Raw genomic sequence first — 18,251 nt, forward strand, 5'->3', positions numbered from 1 at the left:
GGCACACTGTGCTGGTGCCGGGGAAGTTCAAGGCCAGGTTGACTGTACAACCAAATGAAAGAAGGTTTCTCCGGACCACAGTGCACCCATAACACACAGCACATAAACCAAAATATTGCAGGGCTCACTCAGCACAGGGAAACAGAGTGTGCGGGCAGCCCCCGGCACATCCTCAGATTGTGTTGGCGCAAAAAAAATGTATTTCGCTGTAGGTTTCGATGTTCATGAAATAAATAAACTTACAGTCTGTTACACCTGTTTAGGGCAGCAATGAAGGTCCTCCATCTCTCCGTCCTTGGCCATTCAGATGTAGGGCTCTTCATTTCCGTTTGACCGTTCGGGATTGTTAGTCCTGAGCTGGACCCCGAACCTGGAGGACAGGTGGACCACTCGTAGTCTGGCCTCTACCCTCTGACCCTACACAGATGCTGCCTCTACCCATGGGTGACCCTACCAATAGCCAAAGCACAAAGTCCTGACTCCAGGCAACACAGCCCTCCAGGTCACTGAGGCAGGCAAGCCTCCAAACCCTCCGACAGTGTTGTGGTCCTCTTGGAAGGAAATAATCTTTAAATCCGCCGCTCCCGCTGGAGCCCTTTAGGGGGCGCCATAAGCACGTTTGTTCAGCACCGGGCGTAAACTGTAACGCAAAAGATGCGAAATGTTTAAAAATCCTGGTCTCCTTTGACACAGATAATTCCGTCCTGAGCAAACAGAGTCACGCGAACAAGTGGCAAGCAATAAGACGCTCAAAAAACTGCTCCTCCCTTGTTGAAAGCATCTCCTTTGAGTTGGAATGCAGACCAAACACTGAAGAAGGCAGACGATGAACTTAAAGCTGGGATGCTGGAAAGACCCAGCAGATCGGGCTGCGTCTGTGGAGAGTGAATGAGAATTCACGAATGAGATCAAAGACCCTGCATCGGCCAGCTACTTCACGGCCCCACTACAGAGGGCATCTTCAAGAGGGGGTGACTCTTAAAGGCGGCATCCATCACCCAGGACATGCCCTCTTCTCACTGCTACCATTAGGGAATTTGTACAGGAGCCTGAAGACACACACTCAACGATTCAGAACCAGCTTCTTTCCCTCCGCCATCGGATCCCTGAATGGAAAATGAACCCATGAACGCTACCTGTCTATCTTTTTTTGCTGCAACAAAACAACAAAATTCACGACGTATGTCCAGTGATACGAAACCTGATTCTGGTTCAGTAGGGTTTCAATAGGTACAGTTAATGTTAGAGAAATGTATATAATATACATCCTGAAATTCTTTTCCCTGCAACAGCCAGCTCTGCTCCATCATGGGTACAGCCTTCCCCCTTATCAGGGACATCTTCGAAAGGCAATGCCCCAGGAAGGCAGCATCCGTCACTAATGACTCTCAGACCCAGGACATGCCCCTTCTCATTGAAACATCGTGGCGGAGGGACAGGAGCCTGAAGGCACAACACAATGATTCAGGAACAGTTTCTTCCCCTCCACCATCAGACTTCTGAACGGTCCATGAACACTACCTCATCATTCTTATTTTAATACACTATTTTTGTAACTTATAGTAATTTTAAGTCTTTGCACTATACTACTGCAGCAAAAAAAAGACAAATTTCCCACCATCTAAGTCAGTGATGTTAATTCTAACCTCGGCCTCATCCTGTCAGCGGCATCCCCCTCGCCTTCTCTGCATCTTCATCCCCGGTTCTGACCGTGGGCCTCTGAGTTTCAACGTTAACCCTGGTCCTTCCTCTCCAGCAGCTGCCTGGCATGCCGCACATTTCCAGGCACCCCCGGTTCTGTCGGTCAAGTCGAAAGACCCGTCGATGTCCAGAGGGACTGGCCCCCGCCCACAGCTTTCTGTAGGTGGCTGCTCAGGTTGACCAACGGTGTATGGCGTGCTTGCCTTTCTTTGTGGAGGAATTGTGATCGGGGTCGGGATGCTTTATAAAGCTTTCGTTAGGTCACATGTGGAGTATTGTGTACAGTTCTGTTTGCCACATCATAGGAAGGATGTTGAGGGTGCAGGAGAGGGTTACCAAGATGCTGCCTGGATTAGAAGCCATCGAGTGTAATGAGAGTTTGGACAAATCTAGGCTGCATTCCCTGGATCTTTGGAGATGGAGAGGAGACGTGACTGAAGTTTATCAGATTATGAAAGACAGATAGGGGGTCGACCGTCAACACGCAGAGCACATAAATCTTTACAAGATTTGTAAAGATGTCTTTATTTTGTCACGTCTACATCAAAATATCGAAACAGTGAGATGTGTCATTTTGCATCAACAACCATCACAGGTTAAGGATGTGCTGGGGGCAGCCCGCAGGGGTTGCCATGTTTCCGGTGCCAACGTAGTGCACAACGCTTTACAATACAGGTGACCCGGGTTCAATTCCCACCGCTGCCTGTAAGGAGTTTGTATGTTCTCCCCGTGATCGCGTGGGTTTCCTCGAGGTTTCCTTTGGACGTATCTGTCAGTAAGTTAATTGGTCATTAGGCTAGGATTAAATCGGGTGTTTGCTGGCTGGACCCCAGAGGTGCCGGGGGCAGCCAGCCAGTGTCAATCTCCACAACTAACTAACCCCAACCCATACGTCTTTGGAATGTGGGAGGAATCCAGGGCTCCCGGAAGAACCCCATGTGGACACGGAGAAAACGTGCAGGTTCCTTACAGACAGCGGTGGGGTTGAACCCCGAATGGCCGACACTAACCGCTACACTATCAAAATAACATCGACCATTTCACAAAGTTGTGTTGCGTCAGGTTTATGAGTTTTTCAGTGTTCGTAACCTACCGGCCGGAAGCTCCCGTGGCTACGAACTACACCAACACACAGGGGCAGAAGAGGGCAGTTGCCCAGGTTTCTGCACCTGGACCGCTGGACCGTGGGGATGAAGTGGCTGAATTACTGATGCTCCTCAGTGATTGATTCAGTTAAGTACAGTGTGTTCAAGTCCCACCAAGGCAGCAAAACTGAAATTCACCCAGAATCAGAGTTGTTAGCACTGACGTGAAATTACAGATGTGTGGTGGAGAGTATATTGACTGGCTGCATCACAGCCTGGTATGGAAACACCAGTGCCCTTGAATGGAAAATCCCACAAAGAGTAGTGGATACAGCCCAGCCCATCAGGGGTAAAACTCTCCCCACCATTGGGCACATCTACACAGAGCACTGTCACAGGAAAGCTACATCCGTCATCAGGGACCCCCACCACCCAGACCATGCTCTCTTCTCACTGCTGCCATCAGGAAGGAGGTACAGGAGCCTCAGGACTCACACCACCAGGATCAGGAGTAGCTACTACCCCTCAACCATCAGGATCTTGAACCAAAGGGGAAAACTTCAAATAACTTCACTTGCTTCATCACTGAACTGTCCCCGCAACCAAAGGACCCACTTTCAAGGACTCTTCATCTCATGTTCTCAATATTCATTGTTTGTTTATTTATTATTATTTATTTGTTTATATTTGCACAGTTTGTTCTGGTTAGTCTTTCATGGATCTGTGATGGCGATTATTCTATAGATTTATTGAGTACGCCCACAGGAAAATGAATCTCAGGGTTTTGACAGTAAATTTACATGGAACTTTGAAGTTTGTTTTGCAGCAGCAATACAAAGCAAAATGACTCTAATCAATAAATATATCACAAGGACTTTGGTGTTGCCCCGTACGTTTCAAAGAGTTGGGTTTATCTACAACTGGCATCTCGAGGCCCTGGAGACATCAACAATGTCTCCACTTGATTTTCCAGGCGTGCTGGAAGGCTTGGTGGATCGTGTCCTCTCGCAGGGCAGCAGTGAGGTCGGCTGTGGGTGGGATGGAGTCTGGAGAGGGCAGAGTTTGTGAGGGAGTTGAGGGTAATGCTTGAGGGAAAGTAGGTGGGGTTTGAAGAATGTCTAGGTGAGGTCTGAGAGTGGTGTGGGCGGGATCTTGAACCAAGTTGTGAGTGGGGTTTTGAGCAGGGTGTGGGAGGAGGGGGTATTTGAGACAGGTGTGGGGGAGAGGGGGTATTTGAAACAGGCATGGGTGGGGCTTTCAACAGGGTGTGGGAGGAGGGGGTGTTTGAGGCAGGTGTGGGTGGGGGTTTGAACAGGTTGTGGGAGGGAGGGGTGATTGAGACAGGTGTGGGTGGAGGGGGTGTTTGGGAGTGGTGTGGATGGGGGTTTGAACAGGTTGTGGGAGGAGGGGGTGTTTGAGACAGGTGTGGGTGGGGTTTTGAGCTGGGTATGGTCAGGGTTTTGAACAGGGTGTGGGGGTGTTTGGGAGTGGTGTGGATGGGGTTTTGATACAGGTGTGGAAGGGAGGGGGTGTTTGAGACAGGTGTGGGTGGGGTTTTGAACAGGGTGTGGGGGTGTTTGGGAGTGGTGTGGATGGGGTTTTGATACAGGTGTGGAAAGGAGGGGGTGTTTGAGACAGGTGTGGGTGGGGTTTTGAGCTGGGTATGGTCAGGGTTTTGAACAGGGTGTGGGGGTGTTTGGGAGTGGTGTGGATGGGGTTTTGATACAGGTGTGGAAGGGAGGGGGTGTTTGAGACAGGTGTGGGTGGGGTTTTGAACAGGGTGTGGGGGTGTTTGGGAGTGGTGTGGATGGGGTTTTGATACAGGTGTGGAAGGGAGGGGGTGTTTGAGACAGGTGTGGGTGGGGTTTTGAACAGGGTGTGGGGGTGTTTGGGAGTGGTGTGGATGGGGTTTTGATACAGGTGTGGAAGGGAGGGGGTGTTTGAGACAGGTGTGGGTGGGGTTTTGAACAGGGTGTGGGGGTGTTTGGGAGTGGTGTGGATGGGGTTTTGATACAGGTGTGGAAGGGAGGGGGTGTTTGAGACAGGTGTGGGTGGGGTTTTGAACAGGGTGTGGGGGTGTTTGGGAGTGGTGTGGATGGGGTTTTGATACAGGTGTGGAAGGGAGGGGGTGTTTGAGACAGGTGTGGGTGGGGTTTTGAACAGGGTGTGGGGGTGTTTGGGAGTGGTGTGGATGGGGTTTTGATACAGGTGTGGAAGGGAGGGGGTGTTTGAGATAGGCGTGGGTGGGGTTTGGAACAGGGTGTTTGAGAGCCCTGTGGAGGGGGTGTTTAAGACAGGTGTAGGCGGGGTTTTAGCAGGTGCCTGCTGATTTGATCCAGTGGTGCGCGCAGTTTGAACCAGGTTTGGGCGGGGTTCCGCCAGCTTTGGTCCCCGGTAACTGGTTTAGTTGCGACAGTGTGGTCAGGTGCCGGGCAGCGAGAGAGAACTAACTGGTCTCTTGAACCGAATTGGAATCGACTCCCGCGATGGGTCCGGTTTGCCGTGTCTTTACCCTCTTGGTGTTGGGCAACTGTTGGGCAGGTGAGTGGTCCTGGATCACAACTCAAAGCGCTGGGAATGTGTTCCCGGGATGGGGGAGGGGGCGAGAGCCGGACCCGAACTGGAGGGGGAGGTGGAAAGGAAGATCCTAGCAGGGAGCGAGCGGGGGAGGGTAAGGGCAAAGAGGAGAGGTGGTGTAGAAACCCCGGAAAGGGGTGTGGAAGAGAAGGATAAGAGGGGGATTGAGGAGGGGAATTGGGGAGGGGGGGAAGGTTCTAGAAGTGGGTGAGTGGGGGAGGGGAATGAACGGAGGGGGAGGGAAAAGTCCCAGAGGGGGAGGGGTAAAGGTTCCAGCTGTGAGGGGGGGAGAGAGAGAGGAAAGGTCCCATAAGGGAGTGAACAGTCCGCAGGGGTTGGAGGGAATCTCAGAACGGGAATGAGAAGGGAGGGCGAGTTAGCAGGGAGTCGAGAGGAGGGGAAATAAGTTCCAGTAGGGATGAGAGGCGAGATGGGGAGAGGAGTGAGGGAAAAGGTCCCAGAAGGGGGATGGGAGGGGGGGGGAGCGGAGTAGAAGTCCCAGAGGCGGGAAGAGGGGAGAGGGAGGAATGGCCCCGGAGGAAGAGGGTCCCGCCTGAAGAACGGCCCAGTGCTGTCAAAGACAAACTTGTGAAAAGCTTTTTCATGTTAAGGTGGAGTTAGAGAAATTCGACGACAATACGGGGCGAAGGGAGGGAGAGAGAGAGAGCCGTGGACGATGCATGTGTTGGGATCCCAGCTAATGAGCTGTCTCGCCCTCGTCCCTTTAAATTAAACAGCTTGTCTTTTTTTTTAAAAAGTTTTGCAGAATTTCGTTATCCCTTCCGCGCGAGTCCGGCTCCGCTATTTCTATCGGGAATGAAGGTCGAGATTCCTCTCTGGTCCAGAGGCCAGTGTAGAAGGGGCGGGAGGTGGCAGGTGACCCGGGAACTAGTGTCGCCCTCCTCCCTCTGCCAGGGCTGGGCTCCTGGGCTTGGAGAAGTTCCTGACGGAGCGGGAGTTGGGAAATTTCATCACGGGTTTGAACACACCCTTGAGCCTTTCCTCCTGTTAGCCTGCTTGGTTGTCGAGCTGTGTGCGTTAAGGCCTCGGGAGACCGCATACGTTAATTGCTACCCTTTTATTTAACGCCCTGTTGGGGCTTGGGTTCCGACAGCAGCTCACTAGACCTCTGTCCTGGGCCAATCTTTCAAGCTGTCCCCAGGTCCCCATCTCGGCGCCAGCTGCCCTTCGCCTTGGGTTGACCGGCCATTTTGGTGTCCGCGGACTGGTTGCTTTTACCACAGCTTCTGGGTGAGGAGACTTCCTCTCCCAGAGGAGCTTCTTGTGCCGTTTCTGTAGCTCTTGAGTTTTTTATGGGATGGGGTTGCTAGTCCCATGCCCGCCCACACCCCTCCTGTCGCACCTGACCCTGGTGGAGATGCCATTGCATCATGACCATGTCCTCCTCTCTCAGCCGGGTGTGGGCCCCTCCCTGGTTTATATCCTTCCTCAGATGTGTCCGTGGGTTTGAGGTGTGTGTTGTAACTAACTGAAGGTGTACAGCAAGGGATTATTACTGGGGGAACTGCCCTGGGCCAAGCAGCATCTATGGAGGCAAAAGATGAGACTAAGGAAATTCATCATGTCTCTGTGATGACCATCAGCAACCTGTACAGATCTACCACAGAAAGCATTCCATCACACAGACCAGCCTTGCCCTCCACCGACTCCCTCTACCCTTCCCGCTGCCTCGGGAACGCAGCCAGCACAATCACTCCCTCCCACCTCGATCATTCTCTCTCCCCCCACCCCTCACAAGGCAGAAAATCCAGCATTTACCTCCGGGCTCTCCAGAATGCATTCTATCCCCCTGCTCTGCCTCCTGAGCGGACCCCTTGCACTCTGAATATCTGGGATACTCCGGTCAGTTCAAGACGCCTCATCAGAAGCTGTAGCGAGGGTGCAGAGGAGGCTTACCAGGGTGCTGCCTGGATTAGAGAGCAGGACAAGCTCTTTGTAGAAAAGGAGGATGCGAGGTGAATTGATAGACTATTGATTGCATGAGCAGCCAGTTACTTTTCCCAGGGAATGGCCAATACGAGGTACCGTGGTGTAGTGGTTAGCATGGCACTGTTAGAGCACAGGGCGTTCCGGAGCTCAATCCTGGTGCAATTCTGTAAGGAGTCTCTGTACGTCTTCCCCGTGGAATGCTGAGATTTTCCCCGGTGCTCCGGTTTCCTCCCACTGTCCGAAGGTGTACCGGGCGGGTTAACTGGTGGCTGTAAACTGTCCTGTAATGGGGTTGGGGTTGTCGGGGAGGCACGGCTTGAAGCGCTGGGGGTGGGGGGGCCCTACTCTGCACTGTATCACTAAATAAACAATTTTAAGGTGTTTGGAGGAAAGTATAGAGTGGGTTTTTTACAGAGAGGTGGTTGTGTGGAATACACTGCCAGGGATGGTGGTAGAGACAGATACGTTAGACACAGTTAAGACACTCTTAGATAGACAATGGAGGTCTACATGGGAGAGAAGGGTTAGATTGGTCTTAGAGCAGGTTAAAAGGTTGGCGTAGCACTGTGGCGGAAGGACCTGTAATATTGATCTCCCAATCTACCTCGTAGCCCTTGCACCTACTTGAATGACCTACCTGTCATTCTATATTCTAAATTCTGTGTGCCTTTTTTATTACCTTGATGTACTTGATTAACCTGTCTGGGTGGCAGGCAAGCAAAGCCTTTCACTGTTGGTCCAGATATAAGCCGGTATCGATGTTTTCAGACAGGACTGTACACGCTGTTTTTGGGGCACGTCCGATGTGGGGCATCGAAGGTGCTGGTGAACGTTTCTCTTTGAGTGCTGACTGGTGGATATGGGAAGTGGTCAATGTTTCCCGCAGCCTCGCCGCCCGTGGGCCGTGGAGCATCGCGGGCTGAGAGAGCTTTGAGTAGTTGGTCAGGCCGTTTCCCAGGACCCTGTGGGTTTCCTCCCACATTCCAAAGCCAGGGTAACTGGGTTGTAGGCCTGCTATGTTGCCATTGGAAGCATGGAACAACTTGTGGGCTGCCCGGATCTGTTCTCACTGATTTGATTTGACAGGTGTTACATTTCACTATATGTTTCAATGTACGTGATAATATAAATATAAACCCTTTCTATCCGTACAGGCCGCAGCGTAGCTGTTAGCGCAAGCTATTACAGCTCAGGGGTCAGAGTTCAACTCCTCGTTCCTTCCCGTGTGTGTAGATCTCCTCCATGTGCTCGGGTTTCCTCCCACAGTCCAAGGGTTGTTAATCGGTCATTGTTAAGTTTTCCTGTCTTCAGGCTGGGGTTAAATAGGAGGGTCACTGAGCAGTGCAGCTCGAACGCTGGTAGGACCTGTTCCACGCTCTCTCTGAGTATCATTGAGGCAGTAAAAGGGTCGGGGCAAAGCATTAACACAGATTAATTTGTTATGGTTACAGAGAAAATTGCAGAAAAGGTGCAAGGTAGATAGACATCTAGAGCTTTATCATCCGTTCAATAGGATAGGAAATGTCCTTGGAGTGGGAAGTCCTGCTGGGTCTGAACAGACCAGGTGAAGGATGTTCACACCGAGAGGAGCCTGCACCAGGGTTTGGGATTTAGCAGGAGATGGGAGCAGTGGGGGGCGGGGGGGGTGGGGGGAAACATTTCAGTGGCAAACTCTGGGCTCCTCTACCACAAAAGGCATTTCAGGCCAAATTATTGAAGGAATCACAGGTTCTAATGGTTTGAGGTGAAAAGGTGTGTGAAGAAGGTGGGGACAGGCAAGCAAACCTTATCACAAAGATCAGAGCATTCTTGAAATGCCAAATAGTCTACTTTACTTTAAAAGATATCTTTGAGAGAGTGGTCCCTTTAAAAGGGGCTGGGGTAGAGGTGGTAAGCACCCGCTACCTATAATGCTCCCAATGGCGTGTGTCACAAATGGCCTCTGGCAACAGAGTCCAGCTCCTGGCCTTCACGTGTGGTTTAGCTACCAAGCCCAGCGTAGTTGTTTCTATTGACAGGAGAAGTGGGTGAAGGCAGGTTATTGGCGCCTTAAGACTAGTCGCTTTGGACAGATGGGGCTCATCAGCTGTGGTTTGCAGCTCGTATAGAAGAATGAAAACTCTGATCTCAAACCTTCAATGCCTTGCAGCTGTACCCACTCATGGGAGTAAACCTGGGGGGGGGGGGGGGGGGGGAATCTGGAGATGGAGTCCGTAAGGCAGTCCTGTATTGATTGGCAACTCCTGCAATGCCACTCGTGCCAAGCTATCGGTCTCTGCTGTCCCTTTGGATTTACCAATCACATGGAGAGGGGGAGCCCGTTGCTCTCCAAACCGTACTGTCCTGGCTTGCGTATCACGTAGACGGCTAGGACGCAGCATCCATAGTTGACCCTGACCAGCGGAAGGCCTCGAGGAACATGAAGCAGTCAGTCGTATGCTCAGCTCCACAGCGTCTTTGTTGAAGGGGTCAGCACTGGAGGGGGCAATCCTCTCTAGACACTGGTCTACCCCCCCACCCCCTCTCGCCAATTCCTTGGGTCAACAACCAGCTCCTTTGTCCTGTGGACACTCAGGACTAGGTTGTTTTAGCACCAGGTTGTAGAACAGAACTGTGCAGGCCATTCGCCCCTCAATGTCGTGCTGACCTTTTAACTCACTCCAAGATCAATCAAACCTTTCCCTCCCACATAGCCCCTCCATTTTCTCTAATCCGGACAGTGTCCTGGTGCATTGGTATCACAGTGTGTTAATACAATTTAAACTTCCCACTAGGAAACTTCCATTTTCATTTTTCCAGCAGGATATTGGATTGTGGTATCAAAGCCACGAAGCCTTTCACCATCTAAACAAATGAGACATCATAAAGACACCATCAGGAAATAACTCCTCTGCTTTCTGGGGCTCGGACAAAATTAGAATGCCGGAAGTTCTATTGGGATTCTAGGAGAACAACTTCCTAGAAAGTCACATTAGACATTCAAAGACAAACACTGAGGGCCCTTTGTATTATACACTTTACCTACACGTCCACCCTTAAGCTGGAGCCCCGTTTTACTGAGCTGCAGGACGTGACACAGCAAAATAGTTTGTGAGAGGTCAAGTCCGGGTGTCTTGTACCACAAGGCCAATCTTCAAGCTGATGCCCTTACAAGTTAGACCATGCCTATAGATGCCTCAAAGTTGCTGTGCCAGTTGGTAGGATGATCGAGAAGGTGTATGATGTGTTGGCCTTCATTAGTTGGGATCGAGTTCAAAACCTGCGAGGTAAAGTTGCAGCTCAGTGAAGCCCTGGTTAGACCACACTTGCCGTATTGTGTTCAGTTCTGGTCGCCTCAGTATGGGAAGGGTGTGGAAGCTTTCGAGGGGATGCAGGGGAGATTTACCAGGGTGCCACCGAGGTTAGAGAGTGTGTATCGTAAGGAAAGGGTGAGTGAGCAAAGGCTTTTCTCCTTGGAGTGAAGGAGGATGAGAGGCAACTGAGTGAGGTCTACAATAAATGTCTAGTACAAGAGGGCATGATTTTACTTTGGTGGAAAGTATAGGGGGATGTCAGAGGCAGGAATGGTGCGTGCATGGAATGCACTGCTGGGGTGGGGTGTGATAAAATCCAGATACATTAGGGGCATCTAAAAGAGGGTGTTTAAGGGTTGATGTTTTGTTAGTTTTTTTGTGTAAGGAGGGTTTTTTTTGGTGGGGGGAAATTGATGTTCCTGTTCCATTTTGTGTTGGGGAAGGGGGGCTTTGGGGATTGATGATCGGGATACCATTCTTTTTGTGTGTTTGGTGTTTGTTCTGTGACTGTCTGGAGAAGACAGATTTCCGAGTTGCATATCTGGGTGGCACACAGATGAAAGAAAAAATGGAGGGCTTTGTGGGAGGGAAGGGTTAGGTTGATTGTGGAGGTCAGAACAACATTGTGGGCTAAAGGGCCTTTACTCTGTACTGTTCTATGAACCGACCATTAGCTGCACTCAGAGCCCATTTACTATTAATTATTTTCACTTGATTCAGATGTAGCAACACTTGCGGGCTGCTCCCAGCACGTCCTTGGGACAGGTTGGTTGTTAACGCAAATGATGAATTTCACTGTACGTTATTTCATCATTTGAGTTAACAACCAACGTGTCCCAAGGACGTGCTGGGGGCAGCCCGCAAGTGTTGCCACACGTTCCGGCGGCAATGCGTTCTGGACGTTGTGACCATGACAACAGCAACAAAATAACAGCACGGCCAGCCTCTGTCCTCCCTCCCATCCCACTGAGGTGGCTGCGCGGGAAACTGCTTGGTCTCCATATCGTGTTGCCCTGGCTTGCGTATTGACTGGTCGTAGATAGCTAGGATGGAAATCCACGGTCGACCCTGACCAACGGAGGCCTCGAATGACAGAACAGACTGAAGGGGTCAAAGCCGGTTGGAATTTGTAAAAGGAAGCACCAGAGGTAGGGGGTGTAATGTATGGTTCACCCAGACTGTTAGTCCTCTTGTTCGAGGAACCCAATCAGTTCCACTGGCATTATTTCTGGGGAAGTGGAGGGGGGAGGAGTTGTTCTATCGGGATGGGCTTCTCCTGAACTGTGCTGGGACCTGTCGATCGGGTGAAATAGGGTTGTAGATCGGACCCTTAAGCGTAGATCGGTCCTTGTAGGACCCTTAAGCATAACGGGAGGAGGGAAGGGTCCGGGAATTTTGACAGATCCAGAGGAAGTGAAAACACGGTGGCACAGGAGAGCGTGGGGGGAAAGTTGTTGAACAGACTGCAACAGAAAACATGAACGAATATCTGCAGCACAGGGAAAATCCAAGTTGGCAAAAGCTAGATGCAGTATATATAAAAAATGAAAGCACAATCGTCTTTAATTGAGCGCTTACTGCCTGTTGTACCTCTGGCGTTTAGCTCAGTGATGGAGACCCTCCACTTGTCTGTGTAGAAAGGTTCTTCATCGCTGTTTCCGTAAGTTTTGTTTGACCAGTCACAGTTGGTAACCCTGAACTGAACCCCGAGGACCAGCGGACCACCCATAGTCCTCTAACCTTTGACCTGTTGGGCATGGGCGACCCTACCAAGAGCCAAAGCACAAAGCCCTGACTCCAGCCAACATCGCTCTCTGTGCCACCAAAGCATGCAAGCCTCCAAACCCAACGGCAAGGTCTGGTCCTCTTGCAGGTTTAATTGAACGTGTGTAGCACGTTGCAGTAAGACAGATGAACTGGTAGTGAGAAATGACTATCAATTGATGGTTTTCACGGAGACACCCTATAATGCAGATCCCAGAATCTGGCATAGAAAATCTGAAGCAGCTCGGTGTGTCGGGCAGTATCAGTGAGAGAGATGGACACTTCAAAGTAAATTTTATTAGAATAAACGTGTCACCGCGTCCAACCCTGAGATCGGCATAGTCAGCAAATCTATATAATAGTAACTATAACAGGATCATTGAAAGATCTAGTAGAGCGTAGCAGAAGGCGAACTGCAAATGCAAATATAAACAGCAATATGTAACGAGAACATGAAATAACATGTTAGAGTCCTTAACGGAAGATCATTGGTTGAGGGAACATCTCAATGGATGGGCAAGTGAGTGTGGTTCAAGAGCCTGATGGCTCTGTCCTTAAATCCGGTGGTGAGAGTCCCGAGGCTCCTATACCTGCCACCTGCTTCTGAGGCTCCTGGGCTCGATGAGGAGAGAAGGCTGGCTTACAGGGATTCAGCAAGATGAGGTGAGCGGGGTGGGAGTAGCCATGGGGGGCTGGCAATTTTGTGGGGGGGGGGGTTCTGTTAGGAGAGGAAGGTGAAGCATGGGACCAAACATGGGAGGTGCGGAGGGCAGAGGGGACACTGGGAGGAGTGTGTGGGGTAAAGAAGCAGAAGGGTGAAGGAAGGGGGGTGGTTGAAGGAGGAACTGGGTGGATCAGGAGGAGAGAGACCAGGGACAGTTCAGTTGGAGAGTTCAACATTGTCTTTTTTTTTTAAACAGTATGGCATAGGCCCTTCTGACTCTTTGAGCCACGCTGCCTAGCAACCCCCTGATTTAGCCCTAGCCCTATCACAGGGCAATTTACAATGACCAATTAACCTACCAACTGGTACATCTTCAGACTGTGGGAGGACACAATGGGATCTTTGTGGATACAATAGGGTCTTTTAAGCAACTCTTGGATGGGTATGTGGGGCTGAGAAAAGTAGAGGGCTATACAGTAGGGCAATGCTAAGCAGTTTCTAGAGTAGGTTACATGGTCAGCACAACATCGTGGGCCGAAGGGCCTGTAATGTGCTGTAGATTTCTATGGTCTGTGTAAAACAGGCAGTGGTGTGAATTGAACCTGGGCTGCCTGTGCTGTGCTGACTGCTACGCTACTGTGTCGCGTCTTAGTTTGTGGAACATGATGTACTGCTCCTGGGACGTGTTTTGAAGATGTTCTTGCAAGTTGACTGGAGAAAATCCTCAATTTTCCAGGATATAAGATGCATGTGAAGAACAGGCCACAGGGTGAAAGGGGCAGGATGGTATGGGTATCAGTGGTCATAGTGACACAGCATGGATACAGGTCCGGTGGTCGGACTAGTCCATGCTGACCCAGCTTGTCCCAGTTTCCTGCATTCGGTCCATATCCCTCTCACCCCTCCATGTGCCTGTCCACGTGCTTCCTAAATGATACCAGTGCACCTGCCTCCACCTCTTCCTCTGGCAAAATGTCCTCATCTCCCTCTGTAGGGAGAGAATTGCCCCTTCAGTTACTTTTAATTTCTCCCCTTTCACCCTAAACCTAGTTTTGGACTCCTACTGGGGGCTAAAAACCGTCACCATCTACCTGGTCTATATCTCTCCTGGTCTTAAACACTTCCATGGTCACCCACTTGATGATCTGTGTTTCAAGGCATGAAGACCTAGCCTAAACCTCTCCCCATAACTCAGGCCCTCTGGTCCTCAAATCTCTTCTAGTGTGGAGATGTGGTATGCAGGCAGTGGTTAGTGATAGAATAATGGGTGAAGTCCTTTTCGCTGATCTGCCACCGTGATGGAGGGTCCGCGGACACAAGCCGTCAAATTAGCGCGGGTTACCAAAGTTCTTGGAAGAACTGGTTCCCAGGGACAGTGTACACAGGTTCGTGTGGAATTTATGGATGACAGCAACCGATCCATCATTTGGAATGTGAAAGGGCCAGTCCGTGAGGGAGATGTGCTGACGCTTTTGGAGTCTGAGCGTGAAGCAAGAAGATTACGATAACAAGTATACCATCTGCCAACAGAAGCTCCTCATCTAAAAAACTGCTACGGATAATTGGAAACAGTACTGAACTAAATGGAATAATAAATTGTATTGGTTAATCTTTTAATTAAAAAAAATAATGGGCAAAATGGCCTTGTTCTGCTCCTATGTCTTGTGGTGTTAAGTTTAGAGTGAAATTCTAAATAGTAAGGGAAAGATGAGGTGGGTGGGCATAACTTGGGTCTCAAATGTAGCATCTCAAGACTCGTAAGAGGACAATAGCACCGAAACAGGCCCTTTGGCCCATCTAGTCTGTGCCAGACTGTTGTTCTGCCTGGTCCCATCGATCCGCACCTGGACCATGGACGTGGCAGAGAATGCATGTAGTACAGCTAATCAGATAAGTAAACTAATCTCTTCTGCCTGCACAATGGCCACATCCTTCCATTTCCCTCACACTCATGTGTCTACCTAAACATCTCTTAAAAGACTGAAGTTTCTGCCTCTACCTCCACCCCAGGCAGCACATCCCAGGCACCCACCATTGTTTTTTTTAAAGAAACTTGCCCTTCACATCTCCTTGGAAATTACCTCTTACCTTAAATGTATGAGACATTTCAACCTTTGTAAAAAGCTACTCCCTGCCTCTCATAATCTTGTAAACCTCTGTCAGATCTCCTTTCAGGTTCTGGCGCCCCAGAGAAAACAGCCCAAGTTTCTCCAGTCTGTCTTGCCTTCTAATCCTGGTAAATCTCTTCTGCTCCCTCTCCAAAGATTCACCATTCTTCTTAAAAATAGACAGGGCAACCTGGACTGCATACTGTACTCCAGATGCATCCTAACTGGAGCTTTGTAAGGCTACACCAGGACTTCCTGACTTCTGAATTGTCTTGGAAGATTTTAGTGACATAGGGCAAACTAAATTACCAAGCTTATCATGAAGGAATTTGAGGAGTGTAACTCAGTTTTCTGCCGAGATCAGTGTGTTGTGAAAGAGATGACCAATCCAAGATAATACACCTGAAGAATAAGTGAGCTCTGCTCTAGCTGGAGGATGTAACCAGTGACGTGCGCTAGGGATCGGTTCCTGGCCCTCTATTGTTTACTGTTTATATTCTGACTGAAATGGAAGGTTTCCAAATGTGATGGTAGATGAAAGGGCGAGTAGCAATGAGGGAGGGAGCTGTGAATTCTGCAGCAGCGCTGGGTGCGACGAAACCTGCCAGCTTTCTCTTTAAGAAAACGTGGAGTTCGTGTTGGCAAATGCAAGGTCATGCACTTTAGTAAAGATGAGCCTAAAAGTGGGTTACCTGGGGTGGTATGGTAGTAGATATTCTAAATGATAAATTATATAAAATATAAGCTAAGTGCAAAGAGCAAAAAACTTGAGGAAGTGTTCATGGGAAGAAGCTCTTCCTGAAACGCTGAGTGCGTCTCTTCAGGCTCCTGTCTCCCCCCCTCCCTCCCCCCAGGGAGGAGAGGGTGTGTCCTTGAGGCATCTCCTCCTGAAGATATTCTTGATGGTGGGGAGGCGAGTGCCCATGATGGGGCTGGCTCCCTGCAGCTTTTTCCGATCCTGTGCAGTGGTGCCTCAGGACCTGATGGCAATTGTGCCAGTTAGAATGCTCTCCGTGGCAGTTTGTAGAAATTTGTGAGAGTCTTTGGTGACATACCAAATTTCCCCCCAAAAAAAGCCTCTAATGAAATATAGCTGCTGTCAAGATGCCTTCTTTGTAACTGCATCATTATGTTGGACCCAGGGTAGATGTTGATGCCCAGGAGTATGAAACTGCTCGCCCTTTTCGCTGCTGATCCCTCGACTTCCCCTTCTCAGTCAGTTCCTTGGTCTTGCTGACATTGAGCACAAAGTTCATCACTTACTTTGAGGTCCCTGTAATGGCCATGCGAGCTGATAGGGTGTTAAGCAGGTAGCCCCCATTCAGCTCAAGAGCCACAAGGTAACGTTGGACCGTGCCTGTTTTCATTTCTGGTTGTCCCGTTCAAGGAAGGATGTGGAAGCTTCAGAGTCTGCAGAGATTTACCAGGATGCTGCCTGGATTAGAGAGCATGTCCTTTGGAGATAGGTTGAGCGAGCCAGGGAATTTCTCTTTGGAGAGGAGGAGGATGAGAGGTGTACAAGATGATAAGAGGCATGGACAGCCTTTTTGCCCAGGAAATAGTGAATATAAGGAGTATAATTTCAGTGATTAAAGTACAAGGGGGATTATTTTTTCAGAGGGGTGGGTGAGTGAAACACGTTAGCATTGGTAGAGGCCCATTAGGGACATTTAAGAGACCCTTAGATAGGCAGATGGCTGAAAGGAAAATGGAGGCGGATGTGATCTTGGAGCAGGTTTAAGATTTGGTACAACATTGTGGGCTGAAGGGCCTGTACTGTGCTGTTCCAGTGGTGGAAGTTTTAACCTGGACCTTCCTCTTGCTTGATGCTGACTTCAGTGTAGTTGTAAATTGGCCGCTGATGCTGCTGGCACAGGGAACCAGGATCTGCAGGTCTAAAGTACAGCCTGGGCCGGACCAGGTGTATGGAGCACCAAGAGGTTAGGTAATAATTTTCCCACCAGTCAGCAGTGGTGTGAAACAAAAACAGATACATTACTGTTCCTAATTGGCCAACATTATTGGTCTCACAGGCTTGCTATCAGAGCTACATATCCTTCCTGGGAGCCTGTCTCCGCTGCTGCTACTTGTTCCAATCATCCCTCCTACCAAACTGGGCCAGTCTTTCCGATTGTCCCAGGTGTTTCCCAGGATGGTGACTCTGGCGTTTCTGGGTTTTTAACGGGGTGGGGTTGCTAGCCCCTCTTTTCGCAGCCATCGGAAATGTCCATGGCAGAGTTGGAAATGTGTAAACTGGCCCTCAGCTGGAGCCCAAATCCAGAGTCAGTAGCTGCGGGGTGCAGGAGATTGGCCAGACTTCTGCTTGGCAAGACGAATTAGGACATTCAGCTCACCGTCTCGGCTGGTTTCATTTTCAGCCCCAATCTCCCTGTAGCCCTTGTCTCCTTGTCAATTAAAAAGCTATTAATCTCTGTCTTAAATACGTCCAAAGAATTGGAGTCCTCGGGCAATGAATTCCACAGATTCCTCGCCCTCTAAAGAAATTCCTTATCTCTGTCCTAAAGAGACATCCCTCCATTCTGAGGCTGTGCTCTGGTCCAAGACTCCCCCACCCCACAACTATAGGAAGTATGCTTTCCACACTTCCTGCCAGCTTTCAACTCAAGTTGCTACTTGAAGAATGGCTCCAGGGCATTGACACTTTGCCATTTAAAGAGATGATAAAGACTTGTTAAAATGGGGGCATGTTTTTAACGGGGTGGGGTTGCTAGCCCGATGTCCAACCCTCTTCGCAGCCATTGGAAATGGCAGAGTTGGAAATGTATATAAAGCACTAACTGGCAGAGACTGACAGTTCAGCACCAGCAGCATCACAGGAGTTGCCAGTCAGCATGACGTAGGACTGCCTTAGGGACTCCAGCTCCGTTTTCTCTCCCCCCCACCCCTCCAGCGGGGTTTACTCCCAAAGCCTTCCCCATGAGTGGGTATCGCCGCAAGGCTGCGGAGGTTTGAGATCGGAGTTTTCCTTCTCCTTTGTGTGGTGTAAGTAAGGCTTGTTAACGTCTCAGTGACACAAAACAGGGTACGAATTTAAACTGTGACGAGAGCATTAAAAGTTTTTAAATGAGTGAACAATGATCTGGCAAAT

The 18,251-nt window shown here is 49.9% G+C and overlaps 1 protein-coding gene and 1 pseudogene across 1 annotated transcript in view; both read left to right on the forward strand.

The window, feature by feature from the left end:
- Nucleotides 1-5,167: 5,167 nt before the first annotated feature.
- Nucleotides 5,168-18,251, forward strand: part of LOC140735724 (uncharacterized) — a 69,289-nt gene continuing 56,205 nt past the window's right edge. The window contains exon 1 of the mRNA XM_073061145.1: nt 5,168-5,327. Coding sequence (XP_072917246.1) covers nt 5,273-5,327 — 55 coding nt within the window. The 5' untranslated portion in view covers nt 5,168-5,272. The remainder of the gene's footprint in view (nt 5,328-18,251) is intronic.
- LOC140735120 (small ribosomal subunit protein eS28 pseudogene) lies at nt 14,285-14,601 on the forward strand (annotated as a pseudogene).

This window comes from Hemitrygon akajei, chromosome 11, assembly GCF_048418815.1.
Source record: "Hemitrygon akajei chromosome 11, sHemAka1.3, whole genome shotgun sequence".
In the NCBI taxonomy this organism is placed as follows: Eukaryota; Metazoa; Chordata; class Chondrichthyes; order Myliobatiformes; family Dasyatidae; genus Hemitrygon; species Hemitrygon akajei.